This window comes from Tachypleus tridentatus, chromosome 13, assembly GCF_004210375.1.
Source record: "Tachypleus tridentatus isolate NWPU-2018 chromosome 13, ASM421037v1, whole genome shotgun sequence".
Taxonomy (NCBI): Eukaryota; Metazoa; Arthropoda; class Merostomata; order Xiphosura; family Limulidae; genus Tachypleus; species Tachypleus tridentatus.
The window spans coordinates 228,744,889-228,769,876 of NC_134837.1; the positions used below are offsets into that span (position 1 = coordinate 228,744,889).

At 31.2% G+C, this 24,988-nt stretch overlaps 1 protein-coding gene across 1 annotated transcript in view; it reads left to right on the top strand.

Moving 5' to 3' along the window:
• Positions 1-24,145, top strand: part of LOC143238589 (transmembrane protein 181) — a 108,774-nt gene extending 84,629 nt beyond the window's left edge. Inside the window, 7 exon segments of the mRNA XM_076478951.1 lie at positions 3,293-3,420; positions 8,263-8,412; positions 14,594-14,663; positions 14,666-14,695; positions 19,128-19,352; positions 19,663-19,729; positions 23,099-24,145. Of these exon segments, the coding sequence (XP_076335066.1) occupies positions 3,293-3,420; positions 8,263-8,412; positions 14,594-14,663; positions 14,666-14,695; positions 19,128-19,352; positions 19,663-19,729; positions 23,099-23,165 (737 nt within the window). The 3' untranslated portion in view covers positions 23,166-24,145.
• Positions 24,146-24,988: the final 843 nt, after the last annotated feature.

Consider the following 24,988-nt stretch of genomic DNA (forward strand, 5'->3'; position numbering starts at 1 on the left):
ATATCATGTTATAATGTCCTTAACACTTAAAAACATTTGTTATTTATGACACCCTTCTTTTAGATGCACAAAATACACAAGAAATATAATGCACCTAAGAAGGACATCTTTACTAAAATATTGTATCAGTAATTGTTTGTTTTTTTTTTTTTTTTGTAGTGAGGAAATTATATTGTGTGTTCCTTTTTTATATTGGCAATTTGAAATGTGTGATCCTATCAAGAGTAGACAATTTAATTTGTTGAAATGCCGTATATGAGAGTGCATAATATGTGATATCAAATGCATATATTAACAATAAATATTCATTTGAGTACTTTATTTAAATCAATTCTGTTTGGTAGAGTACTTTTGAAAAATATTTTTTCTTAACATATTGATGCACTATTCTTGTAAGCTTACATAATATGTGTGTGTGTGTGTGTGTGTGTATATATGCACATGTAAAAAAGTTAGGACACCCTATGAAAGCCTTTGTATTTTTGTAACATTTTTGGATGTATAGATATTTAATCTCAATTTTAACAATACTGAAAGATTACAGGAATATAACTAAACAATTAAAACTGAAGAAAAGACTTTTCAAGATCATCTGTAAATGTAATTCTACAAAAATGCATATTCTAACTGAGGAAAAAGTTAGGACACCACCACATTTATTCCCACTTAAAATGGCTCGACTCACACACAGGTGTATCACACCAGGTGCACATGATTAGAAAATCGTTACTCAGCATTTTGAATGAGGCTTGCCCTATTTAAATCTCAGACATTTAGTTTGGTGTGCTCCTAACTGTTGAAGTGAGAGTGAGCACCATGGTGAGAGCAAAAGAGCTGTATGAAGCCTTCAGAAAGAAACTTGTAGCAGCTTATGAGTCTGGTAAGGGATTTAAAAAGATCCCAAAAGATTTTGAAATCAGCCATTCCACTGTCCAGAAAATAGTCAACAAGTGGAAAGCTTTCAAAACAACTGCCAACATGCCCAGGTTTGGTCGTCCAAGCAAGATCATCCCGAGAGCAAACCGCAAGATGCTAAAAGAGGTCTCCAAACACCCTAACATGTCATCACAGGACCTACAGCAGGCTCTGGCTACTGTTGATGTTAAAGTGCATGCCTCTACAATTGGAAAGAGACTGCACAAGTTTAACTTGCATGGGAGTTGTGCAAGAAGGAAACCTTTGCTCTCTAAGAGAAACATCAAGGCCAAACTGAAGTTTGCCCAGAGAGAATGTAGACAAAGACTAGGACTTCTGGAAGAATGTTCTTTGGACAGATGCATCCAAACTTGAATTATTTGGACACCAGAACAGAGGACATGTTTGGCGTAAACCAAATACAGCATTCCAGGAAAAGAACCCCATACCAACTATGAAGCATGGAGGTGGAAGTGTCATGGTTTGGGGCTGCTTTGCTGCAGCAGGACCTAGACAACTCACAATTATAGAGTCCACCATCAATTCTACTGTGTATCAGAGGGTACTTGAGGATCATGTGAGACCATCTGTATGAAAATTAAAGCTGAAGTGCAACTGGATGCTGCAACATGACAATGACCCAAAACATACCAGTAAATCCACCAAGGACTGGCTGAAAACTAAGAAATGGAGAGTCCTGGAATGGTTGAGTCAAAGCCCAGATTTTAATCCCATTGAGATGCTGTGGGGTGACTTGAAATGGGCTGTACATGCAAGAAATTCCTCAAACATCTCGCAGCTGAAAGAATTTTTCATTGAGGAGTGGGACAAACTTTCTTCAGACCGATGTCAGAGACTGGTAGATGGCTACAAGAAGCATTTCACTGCAGTTATTTCAGTCAAAGGGGGTTACATCAGCTATTAGGGGGTAGGGTGTCCTAACATTTTCCTCAGTTAGAATATGCATTTTTGTGGAATTACATATACAGAAGATTTTGAAAAGTCTTCTTCAGTTTTAATTGTTTAGTTATATTCCTATAATCTCTCAGTGTTGTTAAAATTGAGATTAAATATTTATATATCCAAAAATGTTACAAAAATACACAGGCTTTCATAGGGTGTCCTAACTTTTCCACATGACTGTATATAGAACAATCATCCTTAAACACCAAAATTAGATGTTTCCAAATAGGAATTGTGGCTGTACATTCTGATTTCTGAAGTTATTTCTTGAGCTTTTAATTTTGAAGTTTTTTTTAGATCTAACTAATTTTTTTTAGAATAAAAAAACATAGATATACAGAAAAATAAGAGATTCAAACAAGCTATCTGCTGTAACGTAATTATCAGTTCTATGAGTAGCTGAATTTGTCAGAAGGAAATTAATAGATAGAATACAATTGTGCAAAAATACATTGAACACTTTAATATTCATATACTCAAATACATTCTGTGTATTTGTATGATATAAGAGATAGTCACGTTTGCTGAATCTGAGTCACTTTTCTTCAAACACGATTTTTGAGATCCTCTTCGAGAATGGTTAAACTTCACTTTATCTAGTTAATGGTGATTCAGATTTATCAGGAATCACTAATACCATCTGATTGACTAGTCACATCCATTCAAATAAGGAATTTTGTAGTGTCAAGACATCGTTTGAACTGCCATTGCTGTTTACTTCCACACAAAAGTATAACTTTACAGCCATTCTCCTCACAGGCAAACCAGATGTCATATCAAGGGAATGACAAAGATAGCAAGAGTGAAGGCAACTTAATGACTTTATTGACCACACTCTATATGAAAACTGCACAACATACTTAGAATAAGATACAAATGTTGAAAAATTATACATCAAAACAATAAAGTAGAAGATGTGGAATGCTTGTATAACACACTTAAAATAACTATACCTTTGTAACTAGAATCTATATTGTAAGTTGAATTCATATTCAGTCGCAGAATATACCATTTAAATACTAGCACATAATATTGTTATTACATTATTGCATCAGTTCTGCTAACAAATAACTTCAGACTTGTCGAAGCGTACGTGATAAAAGTGAAAGCATTAATAGAGTTGAGTATAATGAAACAAGACTTATTTAATGTAGGTTTGTTTTACATAAAAAAAGCTAATGATCGTGGTACAAAGAACAGTGATAAAACAGACATATAATGGAGCCTGCTGATTGATAAACTGAGTTGACATTTCAGTGTGATTAAATTTCAAATCTGATTTTAGTTGGAATTATAGGTAGTCATAACTTAATTGTGTTGTTATGAATATACAATTTAAATAAAATATAAATGTGCATATAGCTAACATTATAGAAATGTTTTACAAATTAATTTTTATTTTCTAAATCTCCAGACCCTGTTTTTCCTTTATCCTTCCTCATCAACAGCTGGGTTCCTGGTATGTTAGATGCAATGTTTCAGGCATCATTTTTGTGTGCACTTCTCCTTTTTTGGCTCTGTGTTTACCATGGCATTAGACAGGTAATACTTTTTCTCCTTATTTTAATGTTAAAGATGGTTAGTTCTTCTGGCTTTGTATTAAATAGATGCATCTTTACTGTTTTTCACTGCTATTGAATGTTTAAAAGTTACTGTTGTTGAACAGATAATGTTATTATAGTATTAATTTTAGTTTGTAGAGGGAAAACAACAAACATTTCAAATAAAGTGATAACTACAGCCAGTAGTTTACAAAAATAGTTTGTTTCTGTGTACAACACAAATATGAAGAATGCATTTGCACATTTTGATTTTTATGCAGAGTATTGCACGAATAAAGAAACAGCTGAATTTTTTAACCTTCTTACCCTTAACCCCTAATTCAGAGCAATTTAATATAATCATATATATAGTTAGGATAGTTTTGCAATGTTTTATCATAGCCATATTTTTGTGGAATGTAAACATACCATAAATCTTCTGCTTTATTAATATAACATTATTCTAAATTTATCAATTACTTCTGTGCATCTATAGGTAACATGTAGTCAAGAAAGTTAAGTTGTGTTTGTTGCAGCTGCCTGAGTTCCTTGCCATTCTGTTGAGAGTATGTCTTTCTGCCCATGGGTGGATTGGCTGTAATGCTGCACATTGTGCATGAATATAGAGAGCAGTGTTCTTCAATGATAGATCAAATGGTTTCTTGAGGTTACAGCATTGTTTGTACTTGAATAAGAATAACATTGAATCTAATCTTTATTTCTTTCTCACAAAATAATGTATTCCAGAGTAGTTTGGTATTACTCCACAACTGATTTTTCATTGAACCTTCTCTTACCCAGCAGAACTATTTCAACATTCTAAAGGAAATTAGTATTTCTTGAATATACCACAAAAAGAATTGAAAGAAGAACATTTTAGTGCCATGACCACAACATATCTTATTGTGATATTTTCTGCTGATGTATGATTTACCTTTTACTCCTCTTGTGTTAAGTTTAAAAGGTCTCATTAATCAAAATGATGTTTTCTACAACGTGAATAACCCACAAGAAACTGGAAATGTTGGTTGCTGAAGGAAGATGGTTGAATGAGAAAAGCTTTTTGAGCTTAGAAGTTCTTTCTTGGATATTGTATTTTTGGTGATGCTGCTAAGATTCATTACTTCTATCTTATTACAGCTGATGACTCTGGAAGAAGAACTTTGGATATTTGATATACACAGAATGGCTGTTCATGCACATTCTCTGATGATCATCCTCCAAGTGAGGAGTGTCACAGTAGAGTTGCATATGGCAAGTCTGAGACCAAATGGGATGGTCTGTATAGGACTCTCATGGCTTTGCCAACCAGATACCCAACCATAACTCTGGTCAAAGCTATCTAAGAATACCAATGTGAGATTGGATGTACCATTAGTTGACAATGTCCACCAACAGAAGCTGTTTCATAAGTAGGTGAAATGGCAAGCATCAAACAAGAAGTAAGTGAAGCATGGAGAAGCATGGCTGAATTAATACATTAAAATGTAATTTAAATTTTGGACATAGAATATGAAAGGAAGCAGTTCTTCTCAGGGTGGGATCTATAGATCCAATGAAAATAATTTTGCTGTGGGGTAGAAATGGATGCACCTGAAGAAAAACAATTTTACTGATCAGATGCCAGATATTCTACCTGAACAGTAAGGGTTAGCTGGAGATTATGAAATGTCTTGATACTTTTATTTATTTTCCTAAAAAAACTATAGCTTGAAATTTGGATGGGCTGAGTGCTACATACCACTAGTTGCACCAGTGTGACACTACACTGAGTGATATTTGGTCCCTAAATGCTATAGTATGCAAGTTGCTAGAAGAACTATAGATAGTAATATCATTTGTATGTTGAGACAAAAGAGTATGGTTTAAGGAAGGGAACGGAATATTCTTGATGAAGAGTTATATAAGGTTGGGCTTAACACTGACCCTTGGATGACACTTGCTTTGAATGTAAAGGGCCTGGAGTTTGCAAAGTTAATTCTGTCAGTAAGAGAGGTGGACAACCAGGGTACAATAGATGTAGGTATGTGGTTATCAGTTAATTTATAATTATGCCATACTGAATCAAAATACATCCAGAAAGGTAGCTATGGTTGTATACTTTGTTAAACCATGATAGGGCTTGGTATGGCCTGGTATTTAGGGTACTTGACTCATAATCTGAGGGTGAAAAGTTCAAATCCCCATTTTACCAAACATGCTTGTACTTTCAGCTATGGAGACATTATAATATGGTGGTAAATCCCACTATTTGTTGGTAAAAGAGTAGCTCAAAAGTTGGTGGTGGGCAGTGATGACTAGCTACCTTACCTCTAGATTTTCACTGCTAAATTAGGGACAGCTGATGCAAACAGCCCTTGTGTAACTTTGCACAAAATTAAAAAAAAAATCCAAATCATGGTAAATGGTTTTGATAAGTCTGATGAGGTAGTCAGTGGTTTTGTCTACTTTTCCTGCCTGAAGTATATCTGTTTTTAACAATATTGTTTGTTTCTTGGTAAGCATTTAGTTTGTTCATGATTACTCTGTCCATCAATTTATCAAGAGTGTTTAAAAGCTAATGGGTTTGTGGCTGCTGGGATTAGTTATTTATTTTTTCTTGGAAACACCTTAATATTAGCTGATGTCCTAATAGATGGGTAACATTGTGATAGTAATAATAAATTATAAATTCTTACAACGTGGGTTATGATATCATTGGATAGATTTTACAGGATTAAATTGTTAATTCCATCTTGTACTGGGGCTTTGCATTTTATTTTCTTAAGGTTAATTTTGATTTCTGCTAAAGTTATAGGGTTATATAGAAACCAGGAGGTTTGGGAAAAATAAGTGTTGATTATTAAGAATGTGTTGATTTATATTGCTGAAATTTTGTGTGTCAAACAAGGTGAGAGTTGGGATTACAAAAGAGCATTCGAAATACTGGGCACAAATACTGATTTGGTTATCTAAACCACAAATGATTTTTACAATTATTAAACCATTTAGTAAGGATGGCTATTCATTGAATTATGCAACATTCAAAATTGTTGGAAAAAAATTGTTTAGGTTTAGACAAATCTTGAAAATGAGGTTGTTCTTGTCATGCCAACTTATCCTTATATGATTTCCATTCAGTGCTCTAATACAGCTGATTGCATGTTCACTGGCTACACAGTGGTATTCTGCTATGCATGGAACAAGGAATTTGGGGTAAACTAAAATACATTGCATTTTATGCCTTTTACTATAGTGCATGAAGCAGGTCTGTTGGACCATCCCTATTTCATCATTTTTGCTGTAGATCTGCTGATTTGGGAATAGAAATGACTGATGGTTTTTTAATTTATTAAGCCTTTATCCATATCTCTAGGCAGAAACTTAGCTGATATGTGAAAGCTCTTGGAGGCAAAGCTTCCATAGTTTTTACACATGATACCTGCTGTAATGTTCATGATATAAGGTTCCTTGTTACTTCTATATAATGCTTCATGTCATCCAAGTTCTTTTTACCACAGTGTTTGTTAGGATGATTTCAGCCAGCTCTTACAGGCTATTTGGTTGGCTTTAGGCAGCCTGTGATGATTCAGCAGCTGTCACTGAGTGTAGGTTTGGGATTTTTTACTTGAGTTAAGCATTCCAAAACTCAGCTGGCATATGTAGCAAAGATGTAGCAGAGCACAAGACCTGAGATCCTGACAATTGTTGGATCAGCTCCACTTCTCCGTTTGATGATGTTCATTGAAATAACTTTGGTTTTGATTTTTCTTGTGTGTTCATTTTAGGGCAGGATGTGATTGAGAATCATTCCCAGTTACAATGAATATGGGGAGAAGTCTGGTTGTATTCCTTTCACTGTTCAGCTGTCTATTTACCATCTGGTATTGCAGATGAAAGAGATTGACCTCTGTCTTCATGAGGTTTGGTTGGAGCTGGTTGGTACTATAGTATTTGGTCAGCTCAGCTGGTGCTTCAGACAAGGCTTCTTCAAATTAGTGAAGTTGCTGGCTTGTGTGATGGTAGTAAGAGTGCCAACATAAGTAAAACTGTGGGTATTGGATGTATCTGCTGGTCATTCATATAGATCCTGAACAGGGTAGGATCCAGGATGCTTTCCTGTGGTTTAACATATAACTATTTTATAGTCTCTAGTGGTCATGCTTTCTTTCTAGTTCAGTGTAGAAGTGATGCTTTTCCATTAGGTTCTGGTGTGTGTGTGTATGAGTTGCTAATTATTTGTCATGTAGATTTTCCAGAGACATTTTTGCAAGTTCACGATGGCATATGCTGTTAAGAGATCAACAAATACAATACCACTTATCTCACCACTTTCAAAGCCATATGTGATATACTGCATGTGAATATTTTATTTCGTATATATGGACTACATTCATAATAAAAGATTTCAATCAAATATAGTCTAGTAGTTAGTGACATCATTAGTAAAATGCTGTTCATAGGTTATGATGCTCATTCAGTAATTTTCTCTGGATCTTTGAAGGTCCAAATTTACCTTTTCTTACAGTTCTTGTATGAATCTACAATAACCACAGTTTACTTTGTTGGTGTTTTTGTTTTGTGATATGTTTATAAATATTGAGTTTTGCATCTTTTCTTCTAGAATTGTATAACATTTTGGTAAATTATAAACTTATAAAATTATTCATTGAGATATGGTGATTGACTAATTTTGTTTTATTCTTGCAAGTTTTTAAAGTTTATATTAGGTTTTCATTGTGTAAATTTTTAACTAAATTGTTTATTGTTTTATTCTTTTCATTTTGAAAAGTTGTTAATATTTTTGTTGTGTATGTTTATTACCAGAGATAGATGCAAGCAAAAATGAGTTTTTTTTTTGCAGAATGAAAGACTGTTTCTAACTTTTTACCTTCCAAAATTCGTCCTTGTGGGGCTGTTGTGGCTAGCAGCTTTTACTCTAGCAACATGGCAGAAGTTTAATGAGTTGAGAGATCCCACATATAACTATAAAGTTGACACAGGACATTTCATGGTGAGGAATTAACACATTTGAATTTGAAGATCTCAATGTTTTGGGGTATTTTCAAATGTAATTTGTTTTTCAGAAAATTTAATGGAACTATCAACATCCAAAAATGCAAAATATGCCAACACTTTAGCCTGCATTGATAGAGTCGTGTTTTATATTTTCTGATCAGGTATTTAGATTTAAAATGTTTTGGCTATCATATGTGCAAAAACGGCTCGTTTGGGTTGAGAAAATATTTTACATTGAAGAGCAAACAACGTTTGACCTTCTTCGGTCATCGTCAGGTTCACAAAGAAAGAAAGATGTAACTGACCGGAAGCTGACCACATGTTTGGAAGGGGTTGTGTAACTGAGTATCAGAATGTAGAGGGTGGTGTTAGATGTTTGAATATATAATTTTATTCTATTAATATAGGTATAAAGGCATTCCTTTATATTGGTTTATTTTGGGTTTAAGTTGTTGTATAAGTAAGGCTTCTTTAATTTTGCATTTGTTTATGTTTGTTTCTTTATTTAGTATTTGAGTGTTTTCTATGGTTATGTTGTGTTTATTTGACTTGCAGTGTTCGAAAACATGTGAAGGTGACTTTTTATGTTCTTTGAATCTGGTTTCTATTTTTCTACTTGTTTCTCCAATATAGAAGTCGTGGCAGTTATCACATTGTATTTTATAAATAATGTTTGTGTGGTGTTTGTCAGTGTAGTTTTTACATAGTATAGACCTCAGTTTTGTGCCTGATTTTTTGAATGAATTTGGTATTAACTGGAATGTCATATTTTGTTACTAGTTTTTGCCAAATGTTGGTTATTTGTCTGCTGATGTCGGGAATATATGGTATGCAGCATTATATGGTTTCGTGATTTTTTGATATGTGAGATATATTTACTTTTGTTGGTTGATTTTTGCTTTCTGTCTGGGTGTGTGCGTATAATGTTTTTTACGGTTTGTGGAGGAAACTTATTGATGTTGATGAAGTATTACTTTATTTTGTTAATTCATCATTAATTTTATCTGGTGAGCATAGTTTTATGGCTGTGTTTATTTGGTTTCTTAGTGTGTTGAGTTTTTGTTTTGTTTCATGTGCTGAGTCCCAAGGAATGTATAGTCCAGTATGGGTGATTTTTTGGTGGATTTCTGTTTTAAATTGTGTGTCGGTTCTTGTAATTTTGAGGTTAAGAAATGATATTTGATTGCTTTCTTCCTGTTCACATGTGAAGTTAATGTTGGGATGTATAGAGTTAATGTGATTGAAAAAATTAAGTATGTGTTCTGTAGATCTGAATCCTGCAACCGTGTCATCTACATATCTGTACCAGTATAGTGGTGGATGTAATGCTCTGTTAATTGCTTGTGTTTCAACTTGTGTCATAAAAATATTGGCGAGAACTGTTGATACTGGGTTGCTCATGCTTAGGCCATTTGTTTGTATATAGTTTTGGTTGTTGAACATGAAGTTTGTCTTCATCGTGGTGAATTCTATGAGGGTTGCTAATTGGTTGCTGGGAATGTCTATAGTTGGGTTAGAGTCACGGATATAGAGTTCTAAGGCTATCTTGCAGGCTTCAGTGGTTGGAACTTCTGTAAAGAGGGATGTAACATTGAAACTGGCCATTAAGGCTTTATGATTAAGTTGATTTAGATTAGACTTGAAATTAAAAGACTCTTTGATGAATGAGCTGGCTGATGTTACATATTTGGAGAATGCCCATGCATATTGACAATGACTGAAGAAGGTCGAAACGTTGTTCGCTCTTCTATGTAAAATATTTTCTCAACCCAAACGAGCTATTTTTGCATATATATTTCTCTACAAGTGGGTTTTCTCAACATCACTGATTTTGGCTATCAATCGTAATTTTTTTTTAATTTTTAGTAGAACCTTTAAAAGTGTAATTTACATTTCTCTCACAAAATAGCAAAATGGAAAGAAAAATTATTCATATATTTTTAAAACTGTCTATGAAGTATGTGCTGTATTATTATTTTAATATTATTCCATAACACATCCTTGTCAACCTGATATGTTCTTTACAAGGAGAAACACAGTAATTAAAACTTAAAAAATTAGTTTGATCTTCTCTTACAAAATTCACATGCAATGTAAAATTATAACTGAAGTGTTCAGACTTAGAATTTTTACATTATATATTTTGTTAAAAATTATTGTTATTAGAGTAAGAAAAGAAATCTAAAATCCTAATCCTAATTTTGAATTTACTGTGCCACATCCTCCAGTTGTAATTTTTATCAAGTTATTTGTGAAATATTCAAACATTCTTCTTGTAGACTAAAACTTCTCAACATACAAAACAAAACTGCAAATGAAATTATTTGAAAAACAGTGAGTGTTTCTATTAAGTGTTGGCAAAGCTGACTGTATTTTACATTGTACAACTTCAAGTTTTTGAAGTGTTTTAAAAGCCAGTATTTTCTTTTTCACAGTTTAATTTCATTAAAGCTCCTTTCCCTTTGTATCTGGATGAAACTTATTAAACTTTTAGTTTGATAATGTGTTTCAAATAATCTACATACTGGATCTAATTTCTTGTATGCTACATAATGTTAAGGAAGTAAATCAGTTTTACTGGTTTCTCTGCTTCTTTGTTTTGAAGTAATAGCATTGGAAGTTTCTTGCCATATTTCAAAAACTCTTGCTTGTAATTTTAAACTAGTCATATGATGAAATTTGTCCTAGCAAAACTTAACAATTATTGGAAGATCTTTGAAACAGCTTTACTTAATTTCTAAACCAGGTACAGAGTTAACAGGTATTCAGACAGGTAAATCCTGTCCATTTGTATTAGTTTTAATGGTATATTAAATGCTTACTGCAAGTAAACATTGCCCTTTGTGATCAACTTTTTCATTTTGGAGAAAGCAAAATATTTTTAATTTGTGATTATGGCTAATGGAGCAAATAGTGATGAAATGAATCCTTTGTAAATTGAACATTCACAAATGTGTTTTATTCTGATATGCAAAGTCAAAGGGATATAAATCAAAAATATACTAGCAGTTAGTGACATCATCAGTAAAATGCATGTTAGTACTAGAAAGCAGAATACATTATTTCCTAATGTTATTACATAGTGAAGGAAAACTGTTGAGGCCTAAGAATAATGATGTGAGCTACATGTTCACCAAGTGATTTACAATTTCTGTATTAGGGTTATTAGTTAAACAAGGTGCAAAGAGAAGTAACGTAATAAATTTTAAGTGAAAACAGATGTATACTGTTAGTAGCTTTAAGCTATTTAGGATAAACAATCCTAGTTTCCTGTTACATTTTGAAGTCATTCTTCAAGGAAGAAAAGGTAATAAAAATTTATTTTGTATTTTTATGATGGTTATACGGTTGGTCAAATTGACCAACCCTGTGCAGAGTTAGGATAGAGAAGATACAAAGTTTTACTGAAAAAATGTTTGAAATTTATTTAGGAAGTTTTGTAGATTACATAAATTGAAATTGAGGATTTTCAGATGAAGAAAATTATATCATAAAGTACAAATCACTTTACACTTGGAGCAGTCTACACTTCAGATATTTATATTCATGGAGAAATATTTGGTAAAAATACCACATTAAAAGTTCTGACTTTTTTTGTTAAGACTTGTAATGTTTACTAGTAGAAAGTTTGTAAAATTTTATGAAGATACATAAAACATATTGAAAAGTTATTTTGTGCAAAGATAAATTTGGGGCCAAGATTTAGATTAAATAACCAAGCTAATAAACAAGAGAGTTAAAATAACAAACTTCAGAGTTTTGAACTTTCTTACAGGCTTCATTCTAAAGTCTTGAAAATATAAGTCTTTTTTTCTTATTTTAATCTACTAGATTTTATGTTACTCAATTTTGTATATAAAACTTATTTATCTCCTCCTTTTACTATTTTACATGCAAATACCCAAAAAAATGACAGTTATTATCTCTTCCCTTGGCCAGGGTGGTGAAATACAGAAGTAATGTTCATTAGAGATGAAATATCAGTAAAATTTGTTACATGATTGTTAGTTTGATAAATAGATTATATTTATCTTATCAGTTATTCTCATGAGATTGCTGAATATAATTATAACTAAAAATTATTTTCCATTATCTGTGATGAGCAGATTGCAGACAGTCCATTGTGTAGCTTTTTCCATGACAACAAACATAATGAGAATATTTATATTACTTGAATAATTGGACAGAAAAAAAAGTGGTCATTGGAAATGCTATTTTCAGTTAGTACAGTACTTTTATAAATAATATTTGTCAGTTAAGCAAACAAACTTGTAATTATCAAAAATAATAAAAAATCATTATGGCAGTATTTCTGAATAATTGGAGTACTTTGAAACACTAACTAATTAGTTGATTATCTTCATTACTTTAATTAATTTAACAGCAGTTGATGATTTTCATGAAAGTAATCTGTTTAACCATTTTTTTATTATTATTATTTTACATCACACTAATCCATGTAATCTGTGCTTAAGAGGTCATTGCCCAGCTGTTGTATTCATAATGACCTCAAGTTACAGAATGTGCAAGTTCTTTAAAACATAAAATTAACTGCCAAAGCATTTACTTCCATGAAAAAATACACATAGAGGGAAACTTAGATTAATTGCAAAAAAGTAGTATATAACTGTTAATAATCTACAGGGCAAAACCCCATATAACCTTGAGGCATCCCATAATACAGTAAGAAATTTTATCATTTCACATTCTAGTGTAACAACAAAGGAAAGAAAGGAACTCTGTAGCAAATAATTTGCATGAAAGAAAGAAATTCAAACTTTCAGACAATGTATTTAAAATATTATTGGCCTCAGAAACTTGAAAAATTGAAAAGCAAAACATTCAGATAGCTGATGTTTCATGTCATTAACTTCAAAACATACTGTTATAAAACAGATTTTTAAAAAATAAGCCTCAAACAAGAGAGGTTTACAAATTTGTGGCTTAGTGTTGTACAGTTGGGAAAGTTAATGATTTAAACTATCAGTAATAATTATACCAGGAGACAGATTCAGAGATACATGGCTGTAACACTACAAAATTTAATTTGTGTGTCACAAGACTTTGATAATGTGAAATTTCAGATTGGGGTCATGCTGTTTATGTTTGGCTTGATTTAATTTTTATCTGGACCTGTTCTGTTTCAGAACTGACATTTTTAACAGATTTAACTTAAATATGAAATTATGATTTTCTTATCTGGATGCTGCTGTTCTAAATCTGAGCTGAAAGATTACAATAAAAAGTTGTTTCAGACAAGTAGGACTTGTGTAAGCTGAAATTATACACTTAGAACACATATAGCCTCTTATGAGGATCCTGATTGCTCATACAGTTTTTCAATGTTTAAACACTGTAACTATGGAATAAGGAAGGTTTACCTTCTGAAGCCACTTTGAATATTAATTACTAGGTTTTTTATTTTGTTTCATCTAGTTTTTTAAATCCTACACAACATTTTAGTGTCATGAGAGAACGTTTCAGTTTACAGTTTTAGTAAGACAGTATCTACATATATATGAGAGATTGTGCAAAATTAGTTCTTACAGTTGACTTTTTAGTTTTTATATTTTCAGTAATTCATAACATAAAGACTTAAATATTTAACAGCTCTTTCAGTGATAAATCCTCATATAAGACTTGTATATGTAACATTCAGTAGCTGTTGTTGAGTTCCTGAAATATTAAGTGTAACTTCAGCAGGAGAACATTTTGTATTTTGATGTAAGTTTTATAAAATCATATGTTATCTTAAGGTTTGGTGAGTCATAAATTCAAGAAAATTATTTGTGCTGGGTGTGCTAACTCTCCCACTTGTGTATCAAAAAATTTAAGGTGTAAATTGTGATATGTTGCTCCATATATACATTTGTGGAACACTGTAAGTGTGACAGTCAGTCTTACTTATGATAGATATTGTTGGCTCATTTTCTTTCCTTTGGTTAAATATTTGAAATAGTGACTCTGGACTAAGTCTCCAACCTAGCCATTTAGGCTGAAAATGACAAATACTACAATAATTATCATGCATCAAACCAAGATATATTGTAATTCTTATTCTTAAATGATTTATTTTATCATGTTTTCATTGCTTTTCACAAGTTGCTTGAAGTACTTTAGTTAGATATTTTAGTTTAGTAGCTCATATAATGATGAAACATTTTCTGTATTTGCAGGGTTTCAAGGTATTTTTTTTTATCATTGGTGGAATATATGTGATTTATCTGTTATGTCTCATCATCAGAGCTATACAGAGCTTCGTTCTATGCCTTTTTTTGGTAAGTAAAATAAACCTTAAGTTGCATGTGATTTCAACATTTCAACCAGGTAAAGATATTTTTAAAGTACTTTCCTATGCTAAGCCTTGAATAATTAGTTGTGTTTTTCATATTTTTAAAGACAGTTTTGTGTTGAAGAAGTTTTTTAGCTTAGATGGTTCTTGTTTGGTATAAACCATATATGTGAAATATACTAATGTCTTTTATGCTGTTTAGCAAAAATATTATACTGAATAAATTTTAGGAAGAACCTGCCAGTCTAAAAAGTGTTTTATTTATTGGTTAAAAGCTAAATATATTGATCTCTGAATGAAACAAAAGAACATTTGAAAACTTTCAGTTGTTACAGGGTAAAGAACATTAAGCAGTGCTATAATATATTTGATAAAGGAAGCTTCTTTAATTAGTGTACAAATCATACTGTTTTCTTTGTCAGTGACTTTTAACACCTGAGAAGTAAGAGAAGTGATTATTTTTAACCAGGTCCTCAAATGTAGGAAATGAGCATTCAGATTTTCTTTGTGTTGTTGAAATCTGTTTGTTAGTATCTCACATGTAAGAACTGTCACATTCACTTCATTTAATTCTCATATGTTATTATCAAACAATTTTCGTGACAGAAAGGGATTTATAATATTCTGTGGTATAATAGGATATTTCACATTAATCCTTTAACCTCAACCTACCTGCATTGTAGACAGGTCATGTAACTTTCTTAAATTTTATTCCAAAAATAAAACTAGTTTCAAAAAAATAAAATATTTTGATTTGTTTTACTATTCCTACCAAGACATTTTAGTTATTATAGTTATTTGTACTCAAGATTTCAGAACTAAGGTGATTTTCATGTTTTCAAATTTAGTTTGCATAACCTCTAGAAGCTCCTAAATGAATATCAAAAGATTATTTTAAGGTAAATATTTATAGTTTCACTTTCTGTATCATATCACTAACTGTACCTATTATCATCAATGTACAATGCAATGAAATCTTCAAAAAAGAAATATTTATACACCTTTAACTCTTTATTGAATACTCTTAAAGTATCTTCTTTTGGTTACGTTCATAATTCATATCTTAACCTTTTCACTTATGTTTGATGTTTTATGTTCCTTTCTTGTTTTTTATGGTTTATTACTCTTTCTCAACATGCATCCAAGTCTTCAGCAAAATATTTTTGCACTTGCATAGTACATTAACCTCGATGATTGCCACAAAGTTAGAGTTATATTAAAAAATCATTAAACTTTTAAATATAAATTTAAAAACATACGTAATACCTAATTAAATAAAATATGAAAGTAAAATCTAAATGCAATTTAACTGTCTTACTAATGTGTGTCTAGGCAAGAGACAATGCTAAGGCTATGTGCTGGTGGAGATGAAACAGCAGACAGTGTGCTTCACTTGTTTAACCCTTTCGGCACTGAATAACAACTTATACTGTTTGGCATGGTGCTGAATATACATTTTTGATACTTCAATTAATTATGGTAACAGTACTAAAAGCATGACATCTCAGCAATAACTCAACAAAACTCCCTGAAATGTTCAGTGATTGTACCCAATACTATATATATTAAATTCAATACATAAGAATTGCAGGAATAAAGGAAGGTCACCTGCCGCACTGAGCCTTCAAGTCAACTGCAGTCGCCAACCTTGCCGAAAGGGTTAATGTTCTTGATAATAAATATTACAACTAGTTTAAAAATATGCATTAAAAATGTTGTTTAATATGAGCTATTTTTATTGGCCATAAACATGTTAAATAAGTACATGTTACTTGAAATAATGTGCCAAAATAAAAAAGTTTGCATGGCTACTGTCAAGGGGGTGAAAAAATGTGTTTTTCTCTGATTTCTGACTTGGTGATGGAATTTGAACTAAGAATGCATAAACAGGACAATATTAGTATATTTAGTGTATACATACATGCATATTGTAAATGAACTGTTATCAAAGTGAGACAAACGTTAAGAGATATGATCACTTGTGCATCACCTAACATCAAAACAGATATTTAAGTACTTCAATTTAAAAGTTTGTTTTGAAATAAAGGAATTAAAACTTGTATAAAATTTTGAATTATAACATACATGAAAATTCTTATTTTATTAAAATACATTAACAGTAAAGTTATTTAATTAAATTTAAATGTATGTTTGTAAAAACATCTTGAGCTGCACACAAAGGAGTTTGAAGAATTAGCTTGAAGTGAAAGGGTTTCCACATATCAGGAAACCGTGAAAGGTCAGTGAATTTTATGTTGTGTTCTCGACCCAGAAGAAAGCAGAAAATTGTATTTTGTAGACAAAAACTGAGGAAAAATAAGGACACAGTTACTAAAAAATCTAAATTATTATTAGCTTCAAAAATTGCATACACATACATTTAGCATGTCTGTATTTGTATTTTATGCATAACAATTGTTATGGCTATGTCACATTTTGTTCTGCTTAAAATGTTGACAATCACTAGTTGTAGATTTGTATAAACCAATTGAGAGTCTTATCAATTGTTGTAGAGCCCAAACATAATAGTAAAAAAAAATTTGTTGTACTAAAAAAAAATAAAAATTTGATCTAAGAAAGAATTTTTTTATTCTTGATTTATTAACAATTATTACATGATAGAAAGCAATTAATATTATTTTCTAAATATCTAAAGCTGAATTTAAATGTTATTTAAATCAGAACAATTTTTATTAATTTTAAATTCTCAGACATGTCTTACTAGCCTCATGCCTTTTGTAGCTGTTGTCTTGACATCATTTATCCAACACTTTCTTACTTTTCTTGTACTTCTGTTTCCTGTTAGTTGTAAAATTTGTGCACTTGCTAGTAACTGATATGAACACATTTGCATCAAATGACTGAACCATTCAATTTCTACTTTTCTATATGTTTCTGTGAAGGTCTCATTCCAAGCTGTTGTCAGCTCAGTTATATGCAAAAACGGCTCGTTTGGGCTCAACAAGTGGGTTTCTCGTCATCACTGATTGTTGTCAGCTCATTTTGTTTCTTATTTTATTTGGTCTGATTATATTGACAGCTGTATGGAGGCATTTCATTTCATATGATGTTATTCTTTGTTTGGTTCTGTTACAGACAGTCCATATCTGGCAGTTGATATGTTAACATAAATATGATGTTTACAATGTTGATAAGTGTTCTCTTCTCTACATGGCCTAGCATTGCCAGGTGGTTAGGGTGCTTGACTTGCAACCTAAAGGTTGTGCAATCAAATCCCTATTGCACTAAACATGCTTGCCTTTTCAGTCACAACATCATTATAATGTGACAGTCTATCCCACTATTCATTGGTAAAAGAATATCCCAGTTGGTGATGGATGGTGATGCCTTCCCTCTAGTCTTACACTGTTAAATTAGGGATGGCTAGCACAGATAGCCCTCATGTAACTTTACAAGAAATTCAAAAGGAAACAAAACAAAGCAACTTTTCCCTTAAAAGGATGTTTTTGTGGGAGAGCAGGGGTCAAAGTCATCTGGTAAGGTATATTGTTTAACTTCTGGCATCTGGTTTCATTCTCTCTGTGTAATTTGCCATCTTTACTGAAGGTGTATTCAAGATACTTGAACTCATTATTTTAGTTCATTTGTTTCATAATATTCAGTTGTATTTGACTTGATGTTTTCCCTAAGTTTATCACTTCTGTCATAGTCTTACTGATTCAGTATTATAGTTCTTGTAATGCATGCTTAATTTATTGAAGTGGTCTTAGAGCTTCCTTGAATATTTGTCAAATAATGCTTGACTATCAGCAAACATGAGTTCATTGATTTATTTTGCATTAAATTACACATTTTATGATCTGTTTCATAGATGATATGAAAAGTATGGGTTGCAGGACACATCTTTTATGCACATCAGATGTTATTTATATCTGATCTGAACCTGTCAGTCCACTTGTGCAGCATGCATCAAATTATCCTGTGTCAAATGACTGAACTAAATTTGAAGCCAAGAAAAAAAATCATAACACAAGTGTCACATACAATTTTATTATTAAAACAAGTAACTTCCCAAAAGGGAGATGTTGACTTTTGGAAAACGGTAACATGTTTTGAGGAAGTAATAACATGAAAAGGTTAATAAATAATATTGCTGCTTATTCTGCAGCATATGACAGTTTGAACTGTTGTATGATTCCATTCATAGATTAACACCTGATTTTGTCAGGTATACCTAGAGACATGTAGTGTTTTAAAAATAAGTGTATTAAATATATATTCCTGTTTATATTTAAATAAATTATCAATATGGGTAATAGTTGATAATGATTTTGGAATTAATTTTAATACAATACTCTACATGCTTTAAAAATTATGATCTTAAAATAGTAAGTTTATGTATATTATATAGTAGCACATGCAGAGTAATATGCAGTTCTTTCTTTTGTTTTGTGTAGATGTGAGGCTAAAATTTTTGACCATCCTCATGCTTCTAGTTCTTTCTATCAGTATTGTTATAACCATTTTACGGTTTGGAATCTCAGTATTAGAAGATAATTTTGTGGCCGAACTATCAACTAATTACAGCAATTCTGTGGAATTCATGTCTTTTTATGGCCTGTTGAACTTCTATCTGTACACCATGGCTTATGTTTATTCTCCTTCCCGTAATGCATTTTTCCGTAAGTAATTGGTAGTTTTTATAACATTCTATTTGGAAATGAATGGATTATTTATTATAACGAGCTACTGTTTAAACATGTATATTTTGTGTTCTTAAATCTCAAGGACGTATAATTATAATTCTAACTTTAATTAATTGCTTTTCATTTACATAACCAATGAATATCCCAATTTACAATGACTATACTTTTTTTCTGTGACAAATATATAATCCGTTTTGGCTTTTTTCTACTTTTTTGTTAGAATTTTCATTAGTAGTCTTTTTAAAACTTTAATATTATAATATTGATACTTTAAATCTGGTGTCAGAATCTCGAATGAAAGACAACCCAACCCTCTCCATGATCAATGATTCAGATGAAGAAGTCATATATGGGTATGTTTCATTGCACTTTTTATTACCTACTTATAAATAGTGTTATTTGTACAGCAACCACTTTAGGAACATGAAATTTACTAATTGCAAAAAATGTTATTTTTTTCTTTATTTTTGACATATTTAATGTTGTTTACACAATAGAGAAGTATTTTTCCAAAATTTATATAATGTTATCTCCCATAACTAAGAGAAGATTCCATTGCATCCTACACACACAAGTAATAACAGCAAAATAAACATTTTCTTTACTGTTTTTTAATCATTTCTTTTTAGGGAAAAAATGCTTACAAGGAATGAGTAAATGCAAGAGTAATAAAAAAGTTTTGATAGTGAAGTGATAGTTCTACTACGTTACTGTCACTTCAAACTTCTCTGTTTTTTTCTATTGTGTTTGGATTCTCCTGTGAAAAAGCTGAACCTCCAGCCAACATTACACACACTCCTGGCAGTGCACCCCACACTTTGGAAAATTGCAATAGAGAGAATATTGTCATTACAGAAGTTACTAGTGAAATTTTGTTTAAAAATATTACAAACTTCACAAAGCTTAATTTTTACTTATAAAATACATACATAATACATACCAATATTTTTAAAGTGAGGGACTTTCAGTAAAATATGCATATAATTAATTCAGGTATTTATTTTATATCTACATTTTTCAGTATAATTAATAGCTTTCAATTTATTGGCAAAATATTAATACTGAGTAGCATAGTTAAAATTTGTCTCTATCAAAACATGTTTTTTTTTAAAGACATGGATTATCCTAATTCATTCAAAAACATATTACAACATTAAAATAAATATTAACTTTTAGTGATTGTTTAAAACCTGCTTTGAAACCACCTGAATTTAATAAACATTGTGGGATTTTGAATACACTTTTTGTTCCATTTGATTGGTTATTTTAGAAAGAATTGTATGTAGATGGAAATTTGTTGAGTATAATTTTACCTCGCCAGTTTTATGATGTGTTAAAATTTTAGCTAGTAGACAAATACATTTTGTTTATCTCTAGTTTGGATGGTAATTTTTAGAATGAATACTTTTTGAAATAATTTTGTTCAACGTAGTTTTTATAATTGAAGTTTTTGTGATTTTTTGAATTGTTTGTTTTAATGTATTTTTTCTTTAGTTTGGGGATTTTAGGAAATCGTGTAACTTTTGCCATGGCTGATTCAAAGTTTGCATGTCATAACCTTTACATTCAACGTTGTCTTTAAATGACCAATGAAAAATGAAAAGGTGGCCTCTTTGGGATAATTTGCCTTTTGTAGTTTACAGTGTTGCATTAAAAATTAATTAAAATACTTTGATGCTAATGTATGTCAGTAAACTGTGTATGAAATTATAGTGTAAAATTAATGTCTTGTAGACAAAAATCAGACTTTTTTGTAAAGTTGTTTTCACTAACAATATTTTTGTAAATCTCTAGAGCCTTTACTGAGTCAATTTGAAAGTTAATTTTCTTGTTAATAAAATATTACATATTTTCATTTTATAGTTTTAATATTCTAAAACATACCACTTCTCACACTTACAACTATTACTCAACCTCCAGGGTTTCTTCCTTTGCTCATCTGATTATTGGTCTAATTTATTCTCACTTGCTCTAGTCTTTTATAACCCACACAACTGCCTTTTGCAATATTTATCTTGTGATATTCTCCACTTGTATTAATGCACCTTCTATCCTGGTACTGTATATAAGCACTTAATTCAGTGAATGCTGTCACTTTTTCTTAACAGAGTGTTACTAATGAGTTTTTCAGTATTGTAATTATTCAGTGATACTTTGGATATTATTGTGTTGTCTAGTTGATTTTCAGTAAAATAGTAATAATTTAAAGTAATTGTTTTTCTTCAAATTAGCAAGGCAGTTTACACAATGAATTTGCGGATTATTCTTCCCAGCACAGAGGCAAATTGTATGTCTCCTCTTCCACCCCTTATTTCCAGTAGCTGTGAGGGCTCAGTTCCAAGTATTCCTGGTCTCATGGTAACATTAACCAAATGTTAACTGTTGGTCCTTGAGTCACATCTTTACTATCTATTCAACCTGTAGGATTTCTGTCTCCCACAGTTCATCAAGATTTGGAACTTTGTTTTAGGGTGATCTGTGTTTGGTTAGTCTGGGGGTAATAAGAGAGTCATACTAGTTCTTCAGTCTTTATTATTGTCCCTTGTTGAGCCTATGCAGACAGGAGATTGGTGTCCAGTTATTGATCTTTCTCAGCTATATAAGTGTCTAGATTCTATAAGGTTCACAAATTACTTATTCCTCAATCCATGTGATTTTTTTTTACTGGGTTTGTAGATGTCCAAGTTAGTTGTAGTCAGCTCCTATCTGCACTTTGCCATGGCAGGGATGTCTCACCACTGCTGGTATTTGTTATGCACAAGAGTTGGGTAATACAGTTCTTGGTGTTTACCTGTACACTCATATTAGCTTCAGGTGGGTTCTGTTATATTGTATGAGTTTTTCTCATCACCTATGCTCTATGATATTATGCACACACCATCCATGGACAACTGGTTATTGTTGGTACTATCTTGTAAGTTATCAGAAATTCACATCCCAATTGTGCTTTCAGAATCAACCAAGGTAGGTTTCCCTTTCAGGACTGAAACATCTATTCTTGCTTAAATTCAGTATGCCAGCAGTATGAATATTTTTTATTTCATCTTTCAGCCTCTTACAACTGACTTTCATTTGTCTCAGTGTTGTAGAATAGGACACCAAACTCTTATTCCTTCTTCTTTTCCCCTTGCACAGATGATTCTTTCTCTTCTGGGAATGTGGGCATCACCCAAATCCTTATGCCTTTGGCATGAGAGCAAAAACAATCCTATTATTTGTCTTTATGCAACTAAATCATAAACATCAATTCACTTCATTGGGCAGTGTCCCATGATCTGGTCATATTAAGGTGTAAATTGGTTGTAAACATGTGCATCAACAACAAATATGTAACACATTGCATAGAAAACTGCCTTGAAAGCTAAGAAAAGGGGCTTCTGTCATTTAGGTTTCTTTAAATACATTGATATCTCAGCAAAGAAAGCAGTTAAAAAGTTGAAAATTTTATTTTACCTTGTTGCTGTTTATAGCTTGTGTTTATTATTAGTTTGGTACTACAGAAGTTACAACACTAAAGTTATGCAATCTGAAAGGGAGAACTGAGAAAATGCAAGTCATTATTTTCACATGATACAAGAAGTGATGATTAAGGAATTATTTAAATATTAAATTTCTCTGTGTATTCTAATTTTACCTCCAGTGTTGTTTAGCAGGAAAACAATTATATGTAATCTGCTTTTTATCTGAAAGTTCTGTGTTTTTCTGTTCTTTTAATTGTTAAGGTCTGACTTAGAAGATCGACCATTCAACCCAACAAGACGAAATCAGAATCAAGATGACAGCGACTGAGAAACATAGACCAACTGCTTGAAAATGTCTTCATTGTAATACATGTGACCTACATATACCTTGTTTATAACCAAAATGTTTTTAACATATACTTGTGCATACAATTCCAGTAACAAAACTAAAAACTTGTATAAGGTTGTTGGTTGTAGTAGTTTTAATCATATAAAAAAATCTACATCAATCACTTATCAAATTTACTGAAAGTAAGTCTAATTATAATTTATTGGTCCTCTCTAGTCATTAATTTAAAATTTTAATGAATATTTAATAGCATTAAATAATTATGAGTTCTGTGATTTACAGTTGAAATCAGTTTGTGTTATATGTTTTATTTTTCTAAAGTAAAGCAGGTACTCCTTTTGTTTATTTTTTTAACTGTAGTAAACATTATTTCTTGGAGAATTTCAGTTGAGAAAACAAGTCAGAATTTTTTCAGAAAGTATTATAGAAAATTCTGTAATATCTAAAAATCAAGGATGTTAGAGAAACTAAACTATTTTTGCATAATTTTATCAACCATTTTTTGATCAAAAACCTATTCAGTAATAATTAATTTGCAATTTCTATGAAAATAGATTTTAGTGGTACACTCACTTTTAATATCTTAAATTGCAAGAGGAATTAAAGATATATAAAGATATGTAAATTTTCCTTAATCAAAGCATATTTGCATATTTTTTAAAGAAAAGATAGGAATTATTCTTAATTAAAATTAAAAAGAAAAAACATCATTTGAACACTTTAAGATTTTGTTCTGCTATACATGTTTTAATATCTGATTTTATAAAAGTTTTTCACTTTCCTGTTTTCTTCATTTTGATGTACCAAAATATTTGTTTAGTTGTTTCCAAGCACAGTGGAGAAGTTTTCTGTTCCTTCTTGCAATTTCTAAACAACAGATTGAAACATGGAAAGATCCTGCTTATTATAGTAGTTGTTGTTTATGAAGCAAATAAACAAATTTACCATGACTGTAAAAATATTTTATTTGATTTAATCTTAGGGTATTAACATTATGGAAAAAGATCTTATAAATGTTTTTTTTTATTTTAAAACAAAAATAATAATTGGATAGATTACATTATCTTTTAATTGAAAATGAAATATTGTATTAAACAAAGTCACATTGAACATATTCAAAACATATAATCTCTCTTTGAATTTTATCAGTTATAGTTCAAATTGATAAAGTGTCATATAACAGTCTGTAAAATATTTTGACATTTGAGAATGTGCTTCTTACTCTTTAGGTGTCAAAACAGATCAGAATGATTTATAAATATCTTGTTGTGAGAGAAGATGTAAAGGCCAGAATTTTAACTTTATCAAACCATTTACGATATTCCAAATGTTATGTTTGACTTGTACGTAATACTTGTTTCTCTTTTACATTATAAAATGAACATTTACAGGTTCCCAAAATGTTTCCTATACAGGTATGTGGATGCAAATGTTTACATATATATGTGTGTATATATATGCAAATCCAGTCCTGAATGAAATTGGCCCCATTATTGTGTCGATCGTACATTACCCAGAATCATTTCTTGTAGTATTTCTAGTTCTTTTTATGGTTTGTGGTATTGAATAATTCCTTTAGGCTTGTTCTAATAGGTTTACCAGTCATATCAACCATATGTAGATGTAGAATTATCAAAGACTATTGTCTCCCATTCTCATTCACTGAAATGACCAATGATGCAAATAATAATTCACTCTGGGAGAATTAGCCAGGTCATACTGTAAATGCTGTTCTTTTAACTGGGTTGATTCAGTCCTGAGTGAGACTACCCAGTGTCTAGTTCTCACATTTTTTTCAGCTA